At 38.8% G+C, this 23,477-nt stretch overlaps 1 protein-coding gene and 1 pseudogene across 2 annotated transcripts in view; both read left to right on the top strand.

Annotated features, from left to right (window-relative positions):
* Strip2 (striatin interacting protein 2) overlaps nucleotides 1-22,657 on the top strand; it is a 41,691-nt gene extending 19,034 nt beyond the window's left edge. The window contains exons 16-20 of the mRNA XM_015493909.2: nucleotides 1,007-1,107; nucleotides 4,834-4,900; nucleotides 13,098-13,202; nucleotides 17,646-17,850; nucleotides 21,895-22,657. Coding sequence (XP_015349395.2) covers nucleotides 1,007-1,107; nucleotides 4,834-4,900; nucleotides 13,098-13,202; nucleotides 17,646-17,850; nucleotides 21,895-22,145 — 729 coding nt within the window. The 3' untranslated portion in view covers nucleotides 22,146-22,657. The remainder of the gene's footprint in view (nucleotides 1-1,006; nucleotides 1,108-4,833; nucleotides 4,901-13,097; nucleotides 13,203-17,645; nucleotides 17,851-21,894) is intronic.
* On the top strand, nucleotides 6,328-8,061 carry LOC107149060 (annotated as a pseudogene). Its single transcript, XR_001504339.2, has one exon. The product of XR_001504339.2 is annotated as an elongation factor 1-alpha 1-like (transcript).
* Nucleotides 22,658-23,477: the final 820 nt, after the last annotated feature.

The following is a 23,477-nucleotide window of genomic DNA, read 5'->3' as shown; positions in this document are numbered from 1 at the left end:
CATACACAGGGACAGAGAGCAGCTTGTTGCCATTTTGCTGATGAGGCAGAGCTAGGAGATTGAAAACACAACAGTTCTCAACCCAGTTTCTGTACTGTCCCAGGTTCTAGCTTCTTCATCTGTAGAGAAATTGTTTCTGATGCTCCTCGGTATATCATAGGCAAAACTCAGAGTGACTAGTCCCATAACACTGCTCTTTTGACCACTTTACCCCACTAGGTCTACTTGGACACAAACCCTATCTAAGTTCAAGAAAGGCAAATGGAGCCCCTATGTTCTATTGCTTATCTCATAAAAGACATCTTGGATTTCTCAGTGCAGTGTCTGTTGGCTGAAGGGCTGTTATTCATTCATTCATTAAAATTCTTAACTGATATTCTAAGTACTAGGGATAATGTAGTGTACCAGACAGACTGCAGCTGGAGCCACATTCCAGTGGTTCATTTGCTTACCATGTGCTGTCTCCATCCTGATGGAGTGATGCCAGCAGTTGCCAGGAGTAAGCTGCACCTGTCCCTGCTATATCAATCACAGTTGAAATTATGAGCCAGAGGTTTGGTATGGAAAACAGCTCTCTTAGGGAGCCTTCTTTTCCTGTTGAGCTTAGGAACAAATCTCACAGCGATTCTATTTGTTTGGAGTGTTTTTCGCTCTGGCTTGTTTACATTTTGCTTTTGGTCAGGAGCTTACAATACATTGCAGGTTGTCCCTCTCCATGTAGGATGGGCTAGCAGAAGATAAATGTCATCATTTCATAGACAGGAAGACTGATAACACAAGTAGACAGTGGATATTCTTTTTTCTTTATCTGTCTTGATTTTGTTCTGTTTTGCTTTTGGTGCTGGGGGTTGAACCCAGGGCCTCACACATGCTGTACCACTGAGCTGTACCCCAACCCCAATATTCTTAGGAATGGATACTAACTGTGTACTTTTCTCTTTTTTCATACATACCTTCTATTTTCCCTGAAGTCAGTAGCTCTTTCTGCTTTGATCTTTTAATTCAGTTTGAATATGTATCACAACATTTGGTATTTGCCAACTGCATCCCTTTGATCCTGAAGTTCTTCAATCAAAACATCTTATCCTACATCACTGCCAAAAACAGGTATGGACTCTTGACAGGTTTATTTCAAGGAGCTATCTTGGGGTGGTTGAAAAAATCTATATCATCTCTGAACTGTTCAGTTCTCCTGGTGACCCTAGTCCCTCCTGTCTTGGAGCTGTCCCTGTTAAATTTAATTCCCCTGAAGTGTTAGCTGATGTATAGTTTGGCTTCTTATATGATAATAGTTCTGAAAACTATTGAATTATAGAAATGAAGCTGCAATGATGAAATTTCTGTAACGAAAGGACCTGTGGCAAAGACTCAGGAGATTTTTTTTTTCTTCACCACAACAAGCAGTCTGGCCATCTCTGATCTTTGTATAAATCATAAGTTGAAGCATCTGGGGCAATCATACTGCTTTGTAAACCATCAAGTGTTAAACAATAGGCCTTTATTTAGGTAGATCAATTTGTAGTTTTAAAAAAATAAGATATTTTCATATTCATTATTTCATTTAATCTCCTCAGCAGTGCTGAGAGATATTAAGTTTATTTCTCATTAGGAGCCAAATTCAGACAGGTTAACTGACTTGATCAAGACTACAATGCTTGTGAGTTCTTAAAGTAAGCATCAGAGGCAGGATCAAAACACAGGATTTTCTATGAATACAGATTGCCTTTCACCCCTTTAGTCAAGCTAGGATTGGGGAATTGCACCCTAAGTTTGCTACTTTCACGAGAATTGGAAGCATGTTAGTAGAATTTACCAGAATTCCTCTACTAGAGGCTAAATTCTAAAAGTAGAAGTAAAGGGGCTGCTGTCACACTTGGGGTGACTAATGAGGGAAGGACTAGGAGAGGTTGTCTCACTAGTCTGTCATACCACCTGAATTCCTTGAGAGGCAGTTCTTGTTTGTAGTTTAAAATGCACATACACCCTCCACCACAGAGCCTGAAACCATGAGACCTGGATTCCTGACCTGGATCTGCCCTTTGCTAGCTATGTAATCTTAAGCAAAACACTTAGTTTCTCAGAGCCACATATTTGCATCTTTAAAATGAGAATACCTCCTCTAACTATATCATAGAGCTTTTTCCCCCTTTTTTTCTTTTTGCAGTCCCAGAAATAAACCTAGAACTTCATACATGCTAGGCAAGTGCTCCACCACTAAGCTACATCCCAGCCTCATAGAGCTTTTTTAAAGAAAATATTTTTAGCTGTATATGAACACAATATTTTTATTTTACTTTTTTTTAATGTAGTGCTGAGAATCAAACCTAGTGCTTCACACATACTAAGCAAGTGCTCTATCACTGAGCCATAACCCCAGCCCCTCAGAGAGCTTTAATAAGCATTAAGATTAGTGTATATGAAAGTGCTGCTTTAAATATTGTTGCTTTGGGGGAAAACACTGGAGAATGAGTTTTGTCCTAATTACATGGAGACCTCTGCACTGGTCTTTTTAAAAATGGTACTTAAGATATTCTTGTGGGTTACCAGGGAAAATGAAAGTGTAGATTGGGCTGTGTCAGTGCCACAAATGCATGAGGGCACCTATGTATATCAGTCAAAACTCTTGGTTATAAGTAATCCATTCCAACTAGACTAGACTCATGCATAATGAGGAGTTTATTAGAAGGAAACAAGAGGTGTTATCTTGAGGAACCTAAGTCAGGGCTGGGGATGTGGCTCAGTGATAGAGCTCTTGCCTAGCAAGGCCCCAAGTTATATCCCAAGAACCACAAAAATATATTTAAAAATAAAAAAGGAACCTAAGGCAGGGATGGAGCTTTGGGGCTGTGGTTTGGTCTGTAGTGTGGTGAGCCCAGGAAAACTTGTACCTCCATCTGTGAACATGAGGGCTATACTCCATTCAGACTCTCTCACTGATAGATTTGTCTATCTACTGCTCAGACCACTTGGTGATATATCCCCACATGAGCTGAACATGTCACAATGCCATCTCAGAGACTGAATGGACTTTCAATCCTTGTTCCAGATTGCCAGGGTTAGAGATCTAACTATGGCTGGGGAAGTATAGAACCTGAATGTCCCCTCCCCAAGTCCATGGGCCTGAAAAGAAGGGGCAGACAATCTACAAGGTATCCAATCAGGTTCTTTTATAGTTCAAAGAATGGTAGTCACAGCCTACAGCTTTTGCTTAGGTTATCCTGGACAAAATGGTCCTCTGGTGTAAAACCTATATGTTTTATTTTAAATGATCCCTAAGAACTTAGAACACCCACAGCTCATCATTGAACAGTTCTCTTATGGCTCTTTCAATCTAAATATTCTAGATGCTTGTAAGTTTCTTTGATATTCCCTTAGGCTAGAATTCTATTCAGTGAGAGATTAGAAATAAATTGCATCTTTGATTTCCTGCCCCCACTTCCTAATCACCAGCACCTATTCTGCCATGGGGCTTTGTCAGTGGAGCTGGTTAGACAGGTAAATGAATGTTTATCCTAATAGGACAATACAGAACTGGAAACTCTGGGAGAATCCAGAAGAGTGAATCAAGATGATGAGCTACATAACAGATAGATTCACTGCTCTTTTCCTCCCCTCTCCTACCTTGCCTCTCCTAGGTTATTTTGGCCTAGATTTTAAAGATAATGATAAATATTTCCAACCAAATAAGTTGTTTCCTTTTTTATATATGATTTGACCTTTGATGTGTGGAGGCAGGTCTAAGAAACCCCATATTTATATATTTTATCCCCTGCTTTGCCAACATCCTTTCTCATTTTGAACTGCACTTACTCAGATAGATTGGTGTTTAAAACCACCTTGAATATCAGATTGAGCATCAGAGCCAGATGCAGTGGCACACACGTGTAATCCCAGTGGCTCAGGAGGCTGAGGCAGGAGGATCAAAAGTTCAAGGCCAGTCTCAGCAATTTAATGAAGCCCTAAGTAACTTAAGTGAGACCCTCTCTCTAAATGAAATATAAATAGGGCTGGGGATGTGGCTAAGCACCCTTAGATTCAATCCCTAGTACCAGAGAGAGAGAGAGAGAACACACATCAGAGATAAGCTAACCCACATTCTGCATTATACCAGTGGAGGGAGAAAAGGAAAGAAATAGAACAGTCATTTGTTGAGTGACTATGCTTCTGTCATCATGTGGTAACTTATTTTCCTTCCTGCCTCATGCCCGCTTCCCAGGCTCACCAAAGAGCCTGTAGTTTTCTTGCAGTTCCCCACTGTTGATTTTAGGAACAGATGCTCTTACCATTATTGATCTATTTGATTGGCCCTGCTGCAGGAAGCTGCCCTTGCCTCAATCTTCCTTTAGGAATGACGTCTATAGTCATTCTCTAGAGCTCCTGGCTTTCAGAAAGATCTGGTGAGAGACATTAGAGAAGTTTTCATTTCATCCTCACATCCTCAGATTGTTATTTAGCGAGATGGGTTTGGGCAGCGTCTCTGGGAGCAATTATATTCATGCATGCATTTAAATGCAGAGACACAAGTGCACTCAAGTTTACTTATTCCTTAAAGAAGCAAAGAGAGCTAAGAAAAGAGGCTCTCTTTCTGCTTTAACTATACATCTGCTAGATAGGGCTAGCCTAAAAGAATTCCTTGGTTATTCTCATGACTAAGGAGAGAAAACTGGAGGTGGGTTTCCAGTACCAGTGCCCTCAGTTCCACCTGAGGTCACTAAGCAATTTTGGAAATGGATGGAGCCTGTTGGAGAAAAATAACTCCTGCCCTTTTCAGATGTAGCCATTTCCTGCTGTTGCCATTTACCTAAATCCTGTCCTTATCTCTGTATCTTACAGCATCTCAGTCCTGGATTACCCCGGCTGTACCATCCAGGATTTGCCAGAGCTCACTACTGAAAGTCTGGTAAGCCTATGGGGATTTAGTAGCCTTTGAAATTTCCAGGTGGCAGAAGCTGGCATTTGCTCTTTCATTTCTTCTCCAGTCCCATAATGTCCTAGTTTGGGAGTCTCAGATCAATGAAGGCATATTGGCAAGTGTGTAGAGGCTGTAGGGGTTTAAGAGCTGCTGACCCAGTTGCGAATGATTTGGAAAAGCTGAGCTTAGCATGTTTTAGAGAAAAGAGTCAGTGAAAAACATTGAGGAAGAGAAGGAATTTAGAAAGATAATGGGACTGAAATTCAATGTGAACATCTATGCTAAATGGCAGAATTTCTACTGAGCACAATTATCTTCTTTCTGCTATAGCCCATTTGCTTCTCATTTTCATATTAGTTATAAAAAACAAGGCATGTACTTCAGAAAATACCTTGCCTCTCTGAGGCAAAAGTCAGTATAGCCATAGAAGGATATTCCAAAAAGTTCCTCATTCTGAAAAGAGCTCTAGGCTAATCAGAAAAGTTCCTCTGAGTTATTCTGAATTCCCTGCAACTGACTGACCAAAAAGTATAAAGATAAGTTGTCTACCTCATCATTTATTGCCACAGTTCTTTAGAATACTACAGTCCCTAACCTCATCCTATTGCATTGTAATTACTTATCTGCAACTTTCTCAATTTGATGGTAAACTTCTTGATGGGAGGATAACACCATCTTTATTTTTATGTCCCTAGAATCTAGCACTATGTCTGGTACATTGAAGACTTCAATAAATGCTAAATGATTGAATGATGGTACCCATGGGTGCTACAACCCTTTTTTCCTCCAACTTTAATACCTGAAAAATGTTAAGTCAAACAAGTGTATTATGCAAAAATATATTTCTGTGGTACAGGTTTTATGACCCATAGGAGTTTTGCCTGGAGGGGACTTAAGAGCCACTGACCCAATTCCCTTATATTTCAAAGATGAGAAAACTGAGTTCCCAGTAGATGAAACTGTCTGCTCATAGAGTACACTCCTCACAGGTAACAGACCCCAAATTAGACCTGAGATTAAAGACCCTGAGGATACCAATCTAGCATATTTTTGCCACCAGGACAGAGATTCCCTGTCTTATTTAGATGTGGTCTCAGTAGCTAGAAAAACTGGAAACTTTTTACTCCTACATAGAAATAACAAATTGTCTAAACAGCTTATTTACATGATTATATTCAATCTTTAAAACAACTCTATGAGTTTGATATTACTATTTTGTAAATGGAGAACTAACTGCCAAGACATTACAGTGGGAAATAGCAGAGTCAGGATAAAGACATGCATCCCTGCCATTCATAGTTGAATGAAGGATACATTTTATACAAAAACAGTAGTACACAGTAGCATTAAAATTCTACTGTTAGTAGAATATTTCAGAACAAAAAGACACTTTTTCGCAACGGGTTTGCCGCCAGAACATAGGTGTCGTGAAAACCACCGCTAAATCAAAGCCAAAATGGGAAAGGAAAAGACTCACATCAACATCGTTGTCATTGGACACGTAGATTCGGGCAAGTCTACCACTACTGGCCATCTGATCTACAAATGTGGTGGGATCGACAAAAGAACCATTGAAAAATTTGAGAAGGAAGCTGCTGAGATGGGAAAGGGCTCCTTCAAGTATGCCTGGGTCTTGGATAAACTGAAAGCTGAACGTGAGCGTGGTATCACCATTGACATCTCCCTGTGGAAATTTGAAACCAGCAAGTATTATGTGACTATCATTGATGCCCCAGGACACAGAGACTTTATCAAAAACATGATTACAGGCACATCTCAGGCTGACTGTGCTGTCCTGATTGTTGCTGCTGGTGTTGGTGAATTTGAAGCTGGTATCTCCAATAATGGGCAGACCCGTGAGCATGCCCTTCTGGCCTACACATTGGGTGTGAAACAACTAATCGTTGGTGCTAACAAAATGGATTCCACTGAGCCACCCTACAGTCAGAAGAGATATGAGGAAATCGTCAAGGAAGTCAGCACCTACATTAAGAAAATTGGCTACAACCCTGACACAGTAGCATTTGTGCCAATTTCTGGTTGGAATGGTGACAACATGTTGGAGCCAAGTGCTAATATGCCTTGGTTCAAGGGATGGAAAGTCACCCGTAAAGATGGCAGTGCCAGTGGAACCACATTGCTTGAAGCTTTAGATTGCATCCTGCCACCAACTCGTCCAACTGACAAGCCTTTGCCTCTGCCCCTCCAGGATGTCTACAAAATTGGTGGTATTGGTACTGTCCCTGTGGGCCGAGTGGAGACTGGTGTTCTCAAGCCTGGCATGGTGGTCACCTTTGCTCCAGTCAATGTCACAACTGAAGTAAAGTCTGTTGAAATGCACCATGAAGCTCTGAGTGAAGCTCTTCCTGGAGACAATGTGGGCTTCAATGTCAAGAACGTGTCTGTCAAAGATGTTCGCCGGTGGCAATGTTGCTGGTGACAGCAAAAATGACCCACCAATGGAAGCAGCTGGTTTCACTGCTCAGGTGATTATCCTGAACCATCCAGGCCAAATCAGTGCTGGCTATGCTCCTGTACTGGATTGTCACACAGCTCACATTGCTTGCAAGTTTGCCGAGCTGAAAGAAAAGATTGATCGCCGGTTCTGGTAAGAAGCTGGAAGATGGCCCTAAATTCTTGAAATCTGGTGATGCTGCCATCGTTGACATGGTTCCAGGAAAGCCCATGTGTGTTGAGAGCTTCTCTGACTATCCTCCTCTGGGTCGTTTTGCTGTTCGTGATATGAGGCAGACAGTTGCTGTGGGTGTCATCAAAGCAGTGGACAAGAAGGCTGCTGGAGCTGGCAAGGTCACCAAGTCTGCCCAGAAAGCTCAGAAGGCTAAATGAATATTACCCCTAATACCTGCCACCCCAGTCTTAATCAGTGGTGGAAGAACGGTCTCAGAACTGTTTGTCTCAATTGGCCATTTAAGTTTAATAGTAAAAGACTGGTTAATGATAACAATGCATCGTAAAACCTTCAGAAGGAAAGGAAAATGTTTTGTGGACCATTTTGTTTTTTTGTGTGTGGCAGTTTTAAGTTATTAGTTTTTAAAATCAGTACTTTTTAATGGAAACAACTTGACCAAAAATCTGTCACAGAATTTTGAGACCCATTAAAACAAAGTTTAATGAGAAAAAAAAAAAAAGAACAAAAAGACAGTTTTTAGGCTTGAATTTTATTCTTTGATACCATTCCAACTGCGTTGATTCATATACAGAAATTGATGAGAACTATATTTTCACATCACTTGCAACTGACCTTTTGGAATATGAGCATAAAATTACCGAAATGATTATTATGCCTTCTGAAAGACTTTATTATTATCCAAGAGTAGGTGAAAGCGTGAAGCATGTATCCTTTTTTTTTTCCTAGCAGTATTAGGGATTGAACCCATAGGTGCTCTACCACTGAATTATATCCCTAGCCCTTTTAATTTGGGGGGGTGGATTGGGTACTGGAGACTGAACTCAGGGGCACTTGACCACTGAGCCACACCCCCAGCCCTATTTTGTATTTTATTTAGAGACAGGATCTTACTGAGTTGCTTAGGGCCTCGACATTGCTGAGGCTGGCTTTGAACTCGAGACCCTCCTGTCTTTGCTTCCCAAGCCGCTGGGATTACAGGTGTGCACCACCATACCCAGCTCCTAGCCCTTTTAATTTTTAATTTTGAGATGGGGTCTTCCTAAACTGCCCAAAGTGGCCTCAAATTTCCAATCCTCCTACCTCAGCCTCCCAAGTAGCTAGGATTATAGGCCAGCATCACCACACCTGGCCATTGATCCTTCTTAATTAAGTAAAAAAAAAAGTCATGCTAGTCCTTTCTGTGGAACAATAGTGGCACCTGGTGGTTTTGTTTAGTAACCACAGATTTTTTTCTTATTTTTTAAAAATTATTTTTATTAATTAATTTATTTATTTTAATTAGGTATATGACAGCAGAAGGCATTTTGACTCACTGTACACAATTGCAGCACAACTTTTCATTTCTCTGTACACAACATAGCATTGCACCATATGTGCAGTCATACATGTACCTAGGGTAATGATGTCTATCTCATTCCACCATCTTTCCTGCTCTTTTTCTCTTGAATATACATTGCAAGTATATTCCCTGTGCCCAGTCATGGCCTTCCTTGATTAACAAGTTTACCCATATGGGATTTCATTATAATGATTTATTTAAACTGACAACTTCTGTACTCAGAAAAAACGCTGATGTTTATAAGAGTAAAATTTTATCTCTTTCTAAGTCTTAACAAATTGAAAGCACAGAAAATGTACTGGCTATTTAAGTATAGGATTTATTTTAAATAATATCTCAAGCATATAGATACATTATTTTTTAAAAAATAAGGATTTTATATAGTTGTGTTTCACTTGTCATAGTAAAATTTGTGTTCACAATATGACTTTATTAAACATTTTTTTGGTGGTGCTTGTGATCAAACCCAGGGCTTCATGCATGCTAAGCAGGTTCTCTACAACTGAGCTATATACTTCAGCCCCCTTAAACATTCTTGAGAACACAATTATTAATTATACTCCACTACTTATTTTTTTTAAATACTTCTCTTTTACTATTGGACAGTTTTCCCTATCTAACCTCAAACAAATATCCTTTCATATTTTTCTGATTATTTCCCTAAAAGAGACTCCTAAAAATAGAGTTACTGGGCTAAGGTAGTCTTGGTTCATATTTTTATGTTTTCTGAATTTTAATTGAATTCAATTCAGTTTCATTTGGAACTCCAGCTGCGTAGCATGGTGGACATGAAATAGTTAATGGCATATTATTTCTGAATTCTTTCCGTTCTGTCAAAAGGGTTAGCTTTAGAATAGGTCATCCTCACCCATGTACTAAGCAGTTTCCCCTCCCACCTACTGTAGGAGGAATTAAGGTTTCTGGATCTCCATTGTCTGTATTCAAATTCTATAGGTAGGACAAAATTAAATTTCAATTCTAAACTTAAATGAAGGACGGTGAATATATGATTATGGGGAAGTTAGGTATGGCTGTAAAAGGCAGTGGATACAGCCCAGCCTGTCGGATGCTCAACATCTGGATGGTTGTTTAGAGCAGTGGCACAAATTGATGTTTTGGGGGATAGTAGATCGTTTATATATATTAATGTCTTTTTTCTTTCTTTATATATACATTATAATGTAATGTTATTATAATGATGCATTTATAATGTATGAGCCAACATAGATATATGTGGGAGTACACAAAGATTATTTTATGGTAGGTATGTGCAATAACAGTGTTTAAAGAACACTGCTTTAGAGTATTGTGAAATGTGGGCAAGTTTTTAGGTCGGTTTTCTTTGTGGGCCTATAAGACCTAAAGAGAAATCATGCAGCCAGGCATGGTGGTGCATGCCTGTAATCCCAGCAACTCAGTAGGCTGAATCAAGAGTACTGCAAGATTGAGGCCAGTCTCCGCAATTTAGTGAGGCCCTAAGCAACTTAGTGAGATCAGAAAAATATGAAAGGGTATTTGTTTGAGGTTAGATGGGAAAAACTGAGATAAATGTCCAATAGTAAAAGAGAAGTATTTAAAAAAAATAAGTAGTGGAGTATAAAAAGGGTTGGGGATGTAGCTCAGCAATCCTCCCGCCTTAGCCTACTGAGTAACTGAGATCATAAGCATGTACTACCACACCTGGTTTCATTCTTCTCCTTTCTAACAGATTTGGGCAAAGAAAATGTGAAAAAGTTTTTGTGAATCTATTGTCACTGCTACAAAGCTGACCTGAAGTTCCAAATGATTATTCCCTCCCATGCTATAGAATGTCATTTAATAATATCAGTATCACATACACAGGAGGACATGTTTTGAACAGTGTGGGTATTCAAGCTGTCCACATGTAGATTCAGGAGAAGGAATGAGGAAAAGGTAGTATTTATGGAATCATGCAGTACCAGAGTTAGAAGTGTCTTGGTCCCTATCTTGCCCAATGCCACCCTTAGTGATGAGGAAACAGAGTGGTGAAACAGAGTGGGCTACATAGAGTCAGTCAACAGTGGAGCAGAAATTGCATGACTAGCCATTTGCAAAGAAATATTTGACATTTCCTTTCAGATCTAAGCAAGTGAAATTATTAAGTTAATTTCAAAAACGTAGGTCATCAAAATTGCTCAAATTTGGATTTAATATCTTTTCAGAAAAACTTATAGAAATATGTTCACATCACTTAAAATTATATACTGAATCCTTTCATCAACCTTATTGAATTTAGTTTTTATAACTTCCTAATCCAGATATTTCCAGACACCTCAGATTTCTGTTGTTTTGGTTTTCTTTTCTTTTTTTTAATATTTTTTAGTTTTTTATAATTGGATACAATACTTTTATTTTATTTATTTATTTTTATGTGGTGCTGAGGATTGAACCCAATGCCTCACATGTGCTAGGTGAGCCCTCTACCGCTGAGCCACAACCCCAGCCCCTGTTTTGGTTTTCTTTTTGGAATGTAATCATTATGTTCAAACACTAAGTTCTATAACATTCCTTTAAAGCATTATTAACCAATGATTTATGACCTTGATTTAAAATAAAATCTTTATTCTACTATTCACCATCACTATTTAAAACCAATGATACCTTAAGCATTATTGTTTTTCTATCACAGATAAAAATATATCATATTTCACACTCAGAGCCTTGCTATAAAAGTTCAGTCTGATCATAGGCTGACTGAACTCAAGTCTGATGTTACGCTTTTTAAGCAGGAAACCTTACTGTTTTTTGTTATTAGTCTTTGTGGGGTTTTTTGAGGAGATTAGAATTATCCACATAATTGTTTTTTTGCAGTGCTGCAGATTGAACCCAGAACTTCACACATACTAGGCAAGTACTCTATCAGTGAGCTACACCCAGCTCTTGTTGTTGTTTTTCATTGTCACAGTTATCTTCTGCTGGAATTGTAGCAGGATATCAGAAGGGGTTTCTCTACCCTCGGGTCTTCAGGAAGCTCAGAAAGCAATGTAACTAGAAATTGAACAGAAAACAGTCTTCAGATTCAATAGAGATTAGGCACTTATGGTTGAGCACTCATGTGTGACCTTGTACAAGCCCCTTCTCTCTTGGCCTTAGTGTTTGCTTCTATGGATGACAGAACTGGACTAGAATAGCTAAGTCCCTTCTAGTGTTCAGATTTTGACCAAACTGATTCCCTCAGTCCAAAAAGAAGAAAACATTCTGTTCTTGGTGATCTCTCTTACTTATCCACATAATTGGTGTTGCCTGGGTTTTTATTTGGCTTGGCTCACTCAGCTAGGATCTTTCAGAACAGAACCCTGGTAGTGCATCTTGGAGATCTTCTGATAGGGTAGGATGTGATGTCCCTGAAATGAATCCTTAGACTCAAGGTATATTACCAAACAAATAACTTATTTGTGATTGTGGAACATAGGTAAATGTTTTTGTTTTGGGGGCTGGGGATCAAAGCTAGGGGCTCTCTACCACTGAATTATATCCCCAACTCTTTTTATTTTTTGAGACAGGATCTTGCTAAGTTGCTGAGGCTGTTCTCAAACCTGTGATCTTCCTACCTCCTGATTAGCTGGGATTATGTGCCACCAAGCCCAGCTTCTCCTGGGACTAGTTCTAAGCACAATACTGAACATTTATTATAGGAAGAATATTATTTCTAAATACTATTTATAAAGTTTTTGAGAAACTTTTTGACTCTCAATATTAGGAATTAGGAAAGACTAATACCCTCAAAACTCTTGGATGTTCATTCTACATTAGATGTATGCCTGTCTTGCTGGCATCAAATTAATCTAGGGGAGGAGGAGGTAATTTTCTGGTTGCCAGACAATAGCCCACTTCTACATATACCTCCCTACTCTTGCATTCTCCTGTCACATTGTAGACTTGAGGAATTTCCAAGATTTTGGTTTGGCCATTGTGCATGCAGGGGACCAGACCCAGGGTTTTGCACATAATAGGCAAGTGCCCTACCACTGAGCAATACCCCCATCTCAGCTGAGTAGGTTTCCAAGAGAAGGATATTATGTGCTCTGAGATCTTAAGTGTGTAAAGAGCATGAAGATAAGGAGGTAGCATTCCATATTGGAAACCCTAACCTAAACTGATCAACAGTGATTTGCAGGCTTCTGAGGGTATTACAAACCTTGTGTTGAGAAAATGATGGATGTTCTTTATTTCAGGAAGCTGGAGACAACAACCAGTTCTGCTGGAGAAATCTCTTTTCTTGCATCAACCTCCTGAGGCTGCTCAATAAACTGACCAAATGGAAACATTCCAGGACCATGGTGAGTGGGGCTTTAGATCACAGAAGTATCTGACTGAATTTTTTAATCATTAATAAGTATTATGCACAACGTGCTTTATGAGATCTTAGACACTGGATGCTACATAAGTTTCATCACCTCCTAATTCTGGGTGCTTATTCGAAATAAAACGATTGTTCACCGGGGAACTGAATATGGACATTCCTTTAGGGTTGGTAGTTCACACATTCCAAATGACACAAGTGTAACATTACTCATTAAGGCATTGTAGGTAATAACCAAAGATTGGAAATATTACTGGCTCTTTGGGTATTTGTGATCTTTATCAGAAGAATCAAATAAAGGAACATTAGCCCTGGAACAAGACTTTGTATTCTCATGTTCAAGCAGAAGGAAAGTAGCATGTGGGAGGCACAAATCCCAGGCTAACCTCCAACAAAGGAAAAAGATCTATAGGGTAGGCAGGGACCCAGTCTCTCAATGTCATGTCTCATTCCCACCTTAAGTCTTCACTAAAGTGTGAGTTTTACTATGCAAATAAAGCAAAGGCAACATATGTTACTTTAGTGACTATTTAACACATGCATTTGTCTCTTACCTCCTGGAATTTTTTCTTATCACCTGGGAAAGTTTCTAATTGGTTTTTGGAGCAGGACAGATCATTTACCAGCCTCAGTGGATTTGATTTTAAACATCTTGTTTTTCTTCACTCTGTTTTTGGTACATCTGCCAACCATATAGTTGGCTGAGGTGACTTTCCAACCTCCTGTCTCCTGGTGTGTTATCTTAATTTTATAGCATTAAAGACCGGTCTGTTTTTTAACTCCCAATATTGTGTTATGTTTGTTTGCCGGAGTCCGGCTGCAGCAGAATAATCAGGGGGGGTGACGAATAACTTGTATACGTTGATACAGCAGGAGTAGGAGCCGTTTATTGCAGGACAGGAGCAGTATTTATACATTCCACACAGCTTATCTAATTAACATAAACTAGATACATCAGTCAACCAATAAGGAATCTCCACACTTAATGGCTTGTTTTTGTTACTTCTCAAACCACTCCCTCTGGCATTTTGCCAGGCACCGTCCAGACTTGTTTAAGAACTCTAACATTCCCCTGGCAAAATGCCAGGTGTTATTTTGACTTGTTTACAGACCCTAACATTTCCCCCTTTTGTTTAATTTAAATAATGACCATAGTGGTTTTTACAGAAACACCATAAATAACCTGCTACAAACAGAAAGGGAGGATACAAAATGCCACAATACCAAGCCACTTGATGGCTCCATGCAAGAAGCCCTTGGAAAAATTATACCAGCAATGACACTGTTAGCAAAGATACCGAGTTACAATTTGTTATAGATTACAGTTTGTTGTCTCAGTCCAGGTAAAGTAGTGTCTCAATAGATTAACTCACAGTCCAGGTAAATCACAGTCAAGGTAAGTTCTGCAGGCAGCTAGCTTCAATCACAGTCCAGGTAAGTTCTTCAGGCAACTAGCTTGATCCGAATCTCGTCTGTTTCTCAGCCGAAGTCTTGTCCGGTTTTCAGCAACACTGGAAATTCCTCCACCTTGGTCTTTACCGGCACTGGGACGAAGGCAGGAACTCCGGATGGCTAAAGAAAATCCTGTAGCATTCTACTAAGAAAACAACCTTCTGAACAATTTAGTACATTATCTCAAGGTTTTTTACATTTGAAATAAGCCTTAATAGTGCTCATTACTCATCAGCTTCCAGGTGTGGGAGAACCATTGTAGCTTAGTTATTGGCATTGAAAATGACCAAACATCAGGGACACCAGTAGCGTCTTCTGCTGGCTGTAGTGCCTGGGCAGCCCCAGATGGCCCTGGGGAGTGTCCCGGACTCAAACTGCTACTGGGCACAGGGAGCAAGAGCCTGCGAGACTGTGCCTCCAGGTCAGGTCTAGATTTGGGCTCGCGGCAGTGGAAGAGCCAGCTCCCCGGCCAGGAGGCAGGGAAGGGCCAGTCACCGCCGCCTCTTGGAAAATCCTTGCTGCGCTGTGACCGGCTTGCACACTTGGCAGCCGCCTCTCCGCTTCACGCACCCTCCGGTAAGGAAAAGTATTTAGTAATAGCCTTTTGTTGCAACTTTTTTCCTGATAATCCTTCCTCCTCTGATAATCTTTCTTCTTCTGAACTTTCTTTTTCTTTCTGACTAGAGTTCCTGGGCTCTTATCAACACATGCCCTAACTATTCTTGGTTCCACTGGGGTGCCTTCTTCCCTTAGTAATTTACTTCTCACCCCTTCCATATTTTCATCACAAAGACAATACAATACACTGAGACAAAACAAGACACAAACATACTGTATCAATCTTCTCCATTTTCTCGAAATGGTCATTTTTCCTCTCGCCCTATCTGCCTAGGGACCAGCAGATTTGCTCCCATCCTATCTGTGGACGGGCAGCTTTTTTTCGTCACTTACCCCCGAGTGTCCCGGGGCTCCCCGTAACGGGCCACCATCTGCCGCAGTCCGGCTGCAGCAGAATAATCAGGGGGGTGACGAATAACTTGTGTACGTTGATACAGCAGGAGTAGGAGCCGTTTATTGCAGGACAGGAGCAGTATTTATACATTCCACACAGCTTATCTAATTAACATAAACTAGATACATCAGTCAACCAATAAGGAATCTCCACACTTAATGGCTTGTTTTTGTTACTTCTCAAACCACTCCCTCTGGCATTTTGCCAGGCACCGTCCAGACTTGTTTAAGAACTCTAACATTCCCCTGGCAAAATGCCAGGTGTTATTTTGACTTGTTTACAGATCCTAACATTTGTTAACCCCCTACAACTACAAAGCTAACTTAGCTGTCTCAGAAACAATCTAAATGCCCATTAATGTAGGACTGAAATGATGGTAAGTCTTTATATAACCATTAAAAAGAATGAGGCAGTGTTATACTGGTATGGAATAATTTTTAGGTTATTTTGTAAAATAAAAACAAAGATATGGAACAGTATAATAGGATACTGTTGATAGTTGCCTCTCATTAGTATTAGAAAAACAAAAGTATACTTAGAATTATCTTCAGGATATATACAAAAAACTGGTAACAGTGGAAATGGGATTTATGGCAGACAAAATTTCTTTTGCCATGCCCCTTGAATATTAGAAACTTTAGAATGATTTCTCTGTATTCTTTTTTAAATATTTTTATTTGTTCTAATTAGTTATACATGACAGTAGAATGCATTTTGAGAGAGAGAGAGAGAGAGAATTTTTTAATATTTATTTTATAGTTTTTGGTGGACACAACATCTTTATTTTTATGTGGTGCTGAGGATCAAACTCAGCGGCCCACGCATGCCAGGTGAGCATGCTACCTCTTGACCATATCCCCAGCCCCATAGAATGCATTTTTGACCCGTCATACATAAATGGAGTATAACTTCTCATTTGTCTTATTGTACATGATGTAGAATTACACAGGTCATGTAATCATACATGTACATAAGGAAATAATGTCCAGTTCATTCCACTATCATCCCTACCTCTGTGCCCCCTCCCCTCCCCTCAATCCCCTCTCTCTAGTCCAGAATACCTCTATTCTCCTCACCCACTTATTGTGAATTAGCATCCACCAATCAGAGAGAATATTAGGCCTTTGGTTCTTTAGGATTGACTTATTTTGCTTAGCATAATATTCTCCAGTTCCATCCATTTACCTGCAAATGCCATAATTTCATTCTTCTTTAAGGTTGAGTAATATTCCATTGTGTATATATACCACAGTTTCTTTCATCTGTTGAAGGGCACCTGGCTTGGTTCCATAGTTTAGTTATTGTGAATTGAGCTGCTATAAACATTGATGTGGCGTGTCACTGTAGTATGCTGATTTTAAGTCCTTTGGGTATACCAAGGAGTGGGATGACTGGGTCAAATGGTGGTTCCATTCCAAGTTTTCTTGGGTGATTCCTGTATATTCATTTTTTTTTAAGAGACACATTCTTTATATATATAAAATATATAATGTGTGTGTATATGTGTGTGTGTGTGTGTGTGTGTGTGTATATATACCTTTATTTTTTTAATATGGTGCTGGAGATAGAACCCAGTGCCTCATTCATGCTAGGCAAGCACTCTGAGCCACAAGCCCTCTATATTCTTTTTTTTTAGTTGTAGTTGGACAAAATACCTTTATTTTATTTATTTGTTTCTACGTGGTGCTGAGGATCAAACCCAGGGCCTCGCATGTGGTAGGCGAATGCTCTACCGCTGAGCTATAACCCCAGCCCCAAGCTCTCTATATTCTTGAAGACTAAATCTAAGTAGGATCTAGACCTTATATTCCCAATAGCTCCCCAAGGCTTTCTTAGGTTTAATTTGTCAGTTGGAAATTCCAAGAAACTTTGTATCTTTATAAAGTTCATATCTTTTTCCTTTATATCTTTATATCTTTTTCTTTTTCTTTACCCCCACCCCCTTTCATTGGACAGATGCTGGTGGTGTTTAAATCAGCACCAATCTTAAAACGGGCCCTCAAAGTCAAACAGGCCATGCTGCAACTTTATGTCTTGAAGCTGCTAAAGATACAGACCAAGTACCTGGGGCGCCAGTGGAGGAAAAGCAACATGAAAACCATGTCAGCCATTTACCAGAAAGTGCGCCACCGCATGAACGATGACTGGGCTTATGGGAATGGTGAGTATTCTCAAAGCTGTTGACTTCCAGGAGATGCCCAGGATTTAAACAAAATTAAATAAACATTTGTCTCTATTCTTTTGGCATGAATTGTTACATATTTTAGATGAGAAATATGTGTTACATATTTTAGATGAGAAAATAGGTCAGAGGCTGATACACCAAACTTTTTAACGCCCTACTATGAAAACCTATTTGATAAAAGAAGTAAATTGATATTTCAGAAAAGCTAGAAGAGAGTTAGGGCTGTAGCTCAGTGGTAGGGCACTTGCTTAGCATATATAAGGCCCAAGGTTCAATCCCCAGTACTGCAAAAAAAAAAATAAGAAAAAAGGAAAAAAGATAAAAGAAGGAAGGAAAGAGAGAAAAAAGGACAAAGAATATTGAATATTTTTACCACAAAGAAATGAAAAATGTTTGAGGAGATATACCTACCTTGATCTGAAAATTATACAACATGTACATGTATTGAACTAACATATGGTATGATAAGTAGCTTATTATAAAGTATATGTATCTTTTTTTCCAATTTTTATATATCTATTTGGGGGAAAAAAGCAAGTAATTGAGAGAAACACTCCTTTCCAAAATATTCCTTTCAATGATCTTTTCTTCAAAAGATTTTTTTAAATTTAATTTTTTTTTTTCAGTACTGGGAAATGAACTCAGGATGCTACCCCACCCAGCTACATCCCCAGCCCTTTTTATTTTTTATTTTGAGACAGGGTCTTACTTAGTTGTGGAGTCGAGGCTGGCCTTGAACTTGTAATCTTCCTGCCTGAGCTTCCCAAGTAGCTGGGATTACAGGCATACACTACCACACCTGGCTTATGACATTTTTTTTTGTTATTACAAAGCAGTTAGAAAAAAAAGATAAAATACAATAAAACATTTTACTACACCGTTGAATATACATCATATTTGTACCACAATAGGTTGCCATCGTTGACATTGTATGTTCTTCCAGATCCTTTTCTATGTATATTTCATTAAAAAGAAAGTAAATAGTATATACTTCTTTATAATCTCTTTTTAGTTAACATTACCTCTCTTTTTAAAAATTTTATTTATTTGTTTGTTTTATGTGGGTGCTGAGGATCAGACCCAGTGCCTCATATGTGTTAGGCAAGCTACAACCCCAGCCCCAACTCTATCTTTTCATACCAATATATTTTCTTTTTTTTCCAATAATCAAGTCCATATTCATAATTCTTACATTGTCCCAAAGTGTTCTTTTTAATTATATATATAAATATTATATATATCTCTATATATTTTTTAGTTGTAGATGGACAGAATACCTTTATTATTATTTTTCTATGTGGTGCTGAGGATCAGACCTAGTGCCTCACACATGCTAGGCAAGTGCTGTATCACTGAGCCACAACCCAGCCCCGCAAAGTGTTCTTTTTTTTTTTTTTCTTTTATAAAAATTTTAACATGGTCCATGTAAATACTCAATAGTCAGAATCACCCGCAAGGTGTTCTTTATCGCTGTTTTTCCCAAGTCAGAATCCTATTCACAATCTCAAATTGCATCAGGCTATTATATATGTTAATTCATTTTGAATATAGCAGTCTTCTTTCCTCCATAACATTAACTAGACCAATTGTCTTGAAGTACCATTTACCTTATTTCTTTATCCATGTTATTACCTATATGCTGAAAGTTAGATCTTAAGGTTTGGTAAATTCAATTTAAACTTGTTTGGCTATCATAACTCCTAGCCAATGTTGGAAACTAACATATAGACTGATATCAGGAGGCATAATATCTGGTTGAGCAATCAGAACTTATACTAAGATTGAATGGAGTTTGGAAAAATGTTATATGGGAAAGTTTTTTCCCCCCATGGTATTGCATTTGGTGTAGTGGGATATAACCGTTATTTCCATAATTGTATTTAAGAGTTTTTATACCAGGCACAGTTTTGCACATCTATAATCCCAGATACTCTGTAGGATAAGGCAGGAAGTTTACAAGTTCAATGCCACCCTGTCTCAAAATAAAAATACAAGGGGGCTTAGTAGTAAAGCACTCCTGAGTTCACATCACAATACAACACACACCAAAAAAAAAAAAAAAAAAAACTTTAGTAAGGTGATGAATAACTTATTTTTTCTGGAATTTGCAAGCTGCTTAAATTTTAGAGGTTGCTGCAATAAAGAACTCAGAGAACTAAGGGAAGCATTTGGGTATATATTGCTGGTATATAACAAGCCAGCATGTAACTTCTACTGTAAGACATAAAGTGCAATTTGCTATATAAGTTCTTATGCATTTTTTTAATATTTATTTTTTAGGTGTAGATGGACACAACACAGTGCCTTTATTTTTATATGGTGCTGAGGATCGAACCCAGGTCCCACCCAGCTAGGCGAGCACTCTACCACTGAGCCACAATCCCAGCCCTTGTTATGCATTTTTTTTTTTTAAAGAGAGAGGGGAGAGAGAGAGAGAGAGAATTTTTTTTTTTAATATTTATTTTTTAGTTATTGGCGGACACAACATCTTTGTTGGTATGTGGTGCTGAGGATCGAACCCGGGCCGCACGCATGCCAGGCGAGCACGCTACCGCTTGAGCCACATCCCCAGCCCTTCTTATGCATTTTTAAAGCATAAAATTTTAAAATATTTTTTAGTTGTAGATGAACACAATATCTTTATTTTTATGTGGTGCTGAGGATTGAACCCAGTGCTTCACCCATATTAGACAAGTATTCTACCACTGAGCTAAAACCCCAGCCCAAAGCATAAAAATGTTTTATCCTGAAAATGACATACCTCTGGTTGCTGCCCTTATGAACTCAAACACAAACTTTTTTATCACTTTTTATGATAAATCATTGAATAGGCTGTTTGGAGTAGTAGTGCACACCTATAATCTGAGAGAATCCAATTTTGAGGCCAGCTTCAGCAATATAGTGAGATCCTGTCCCAAAATAAAAACTAAAAAGAGCTGGGGATATAACTCAGTGTGAAGTACCTCTGGGTTCAATACCCATTAATTGGAAAGACAAAAAATAGCTACTGAATGTAGTACATAAGAAATTTGTGAAATTTCTATCTCTAGCTCTGAAAAATGAAAGCAAAACAGATTATGTTTTCTGCTTTTACTTCCATGACCAATTTGTCATGTGCTAGGGGAGATTTCAAGGAATTGAGAAAGTCTTAATAATTGGTCCATTCATTTTTATTTATTTATTTTTTGTGGGGAGCCAGGTGATGCTGAGGATTGAACCCAGGGTTCAGGCTAAGAATGTGCTCTACCACTGAGCTACACCCCCAGCCCATTCTCATTCTCCATGTCCACTCCTCTTGTTCTTTCTCTTGAGAGCTGATGACTGCATTCAAATAGAAAACTCTTATTCCTTACCCTAGGGAAAGCTCAATAATGGATATTTAATTATCTTTTTGGAAAACATAGTATATAACTAACTAGTAAGAAAGGAGAATAAAGAGGGACTGGAGTTGTGGCTCAGAGGTAGAGCGCTTGCCTAACACGTGCAGGGCCCTAGGTTTGATCCTCAGCAGCACATAAAAATAAATGAAATAAAGGCATTGTGTCCAAATACAACTAAAAATATTTTTTTAAAGAAAGTAGGATAAAGAAAAGGAAATATAAGCCAGGTTGCTAATCTCAACTACTTGGGAGACTGAGGCAGGAGGATTGCAAGTTTGAGAACCCAGCAATTTAGCAAGACCTATCTTGAAATAAAATTCTTAAAAAGGGCTAGAGACGTTGTTCAGTATCAGAGCCCCTATCTAGTATGCCTCCTTGTTTTCTTTTTCAGAGGTAACTACTGTACACAATTTCGAGACCACCCTTCCAAAATAGTTTCTATTTATACAAACTTATGTTGGAGGGCATATGTGTATCTTCTAAACCTAAATGTCAGCATGCTATATATTTAATTTGTACATTGTTCTTTATAAAAGAGTTCTGAGCAGTTTCACTGATGGAATCCCGTAGACCATGCTCTATAGAAGAGAAGTGGTGTCTTGGTGGTATACTTCTTTTTATTCCTTTCTTCTCAATGCAGACATTGATGCCAGGCCATGGGACTTCCAAGCAGAAGAATGCACCTTGAGAGCCAACATCGAGGCTTTTAACAGCCGCCGATATGACAAACCCCAGGACTCTGAATTTTCACCTGTCGATAACTGCTTGCAGAGTGTTCTGGGGCAGAGGTTGGATCTTCCAGAAGATTTCTACTATTCCTATGAGCTGTGGCTGGAGAGAGAGGTGTTTTCACAGCCCATCTGTTGGGAGGAACTGCTCCAGAATCACTGACTGAGCTCTTATCAACAAAGCATCTGATAGATGGAGGTTGGCTCCAAATAAATGTTGCTCTGCCCATTTAGCCTTTGTTTCCGGCTCTAGGATGCATGACAAGGGAGCATCTGGCCCATACCTGAGGCAGCCAGCATAGTTCAGGGCTATCCTGGAGGAAGTTTGGCCTGGAGATGGCTCCTGAGTCACAACAACGTGATCTGCTCGCCCTAACATCAGCCTTGGAAATCTCTTGGTGGATTTTTGATGAGACCTGCTTTAGTCTTGCCTAGAACCAGGCTAACCTTTGCTGGCCCTAAGAGTGAGAGGAAATTTGTTATGGTATTTGATCCATGGCATTTATCATAGGTAGTGGAACAGGTGCAAGTCACAAATAAGAAGAAAGTGCTGGGTGCAGTAGCACATGCCTGAAATCCCAGCTGCTCAGAAGACTGAAGCAGGAGGAATGCTTGGACAATTTAGTGAAACTCTGTCTCAAATTTTTAAAAAAGGGCTAGGGGTATAGCTCAGTGGTAGAGCCTTGCCTAGCAAGCACAAACTCTGGGTTCAATTCCTGGTACCATTAAAAAAAAAAAAAAAAAGCTAGGTGAAACCAACTTTAAGACTGCATTTTACATTTAAAATTTTGACACTTCTTTCTAAAATCATTAGTTCTAAGATGATTTTAGAGCACCTGCACCTTTTTTTGAAGGATGATGATTTACTATTCCCTAAACATTGCATGTTATAAAAGAGTGTATTGTGTAGAGTGGTTCCTTTATTTTCTAAGAGAGCTATGTTCAATGTGAAAATTATTTCCTTGTATACTCTGTATGGGGCATGGAGTGCTTTGCCATTTGTAAACAGCCATAGTCAATATGAAATGATCAGGCCTTCTTTAAGGATGTTTCATGTTTTTCTGAAATTACTTAGTATTTAAATGGTTGGGTACACTGCAGAAAATTATCCTTTTCATTTAATTCATTTTTAAAATGACAAGTTAACCACAGGAGGTTTTATTTATTGAGATGGCATGTCCATTTGTGTTAATTTATTTTTTTAATTGAAAAGAACAGCAAGAGAATCACAGCGTACTATTTTTTCTTCTGAAATGTTGATTGATTTATTTTCTTTTTACTGCTAGCAAAGTGTCCTGTGGAGATTTAGCAATGCTGTTTCTACCTAAAAGTTGCACATTTCATAGAAAATAAAAGGGCTGATATATCAACCTTTTTATATTTCATTCTTTTTGCAGCAGAACTGCATACTTTCCAAAAGAAACAAGGTTTTTAGAAAGGTTCTTAATTCAGTCATGATCATTTTTTCTTGTGTTCCCCAGTTATGTCATCTATA

Source organism: Marmota marmota, unplaced genomic scaffold (assembly GCF_001458135.2).
Source record: "Marmota marmota marmota unplaced genomic scaffold, marMar, whole genome shotgun sequence".
Lineage (NCBI taxonomy): Eukaryota > Metazoa > Chordata > Mammalia > Rodentia > Sciuridae > Marmota > Marmota marmota.
This window is presented reverse-complemented; position numbering and strand designations above follow the sequence as displayed.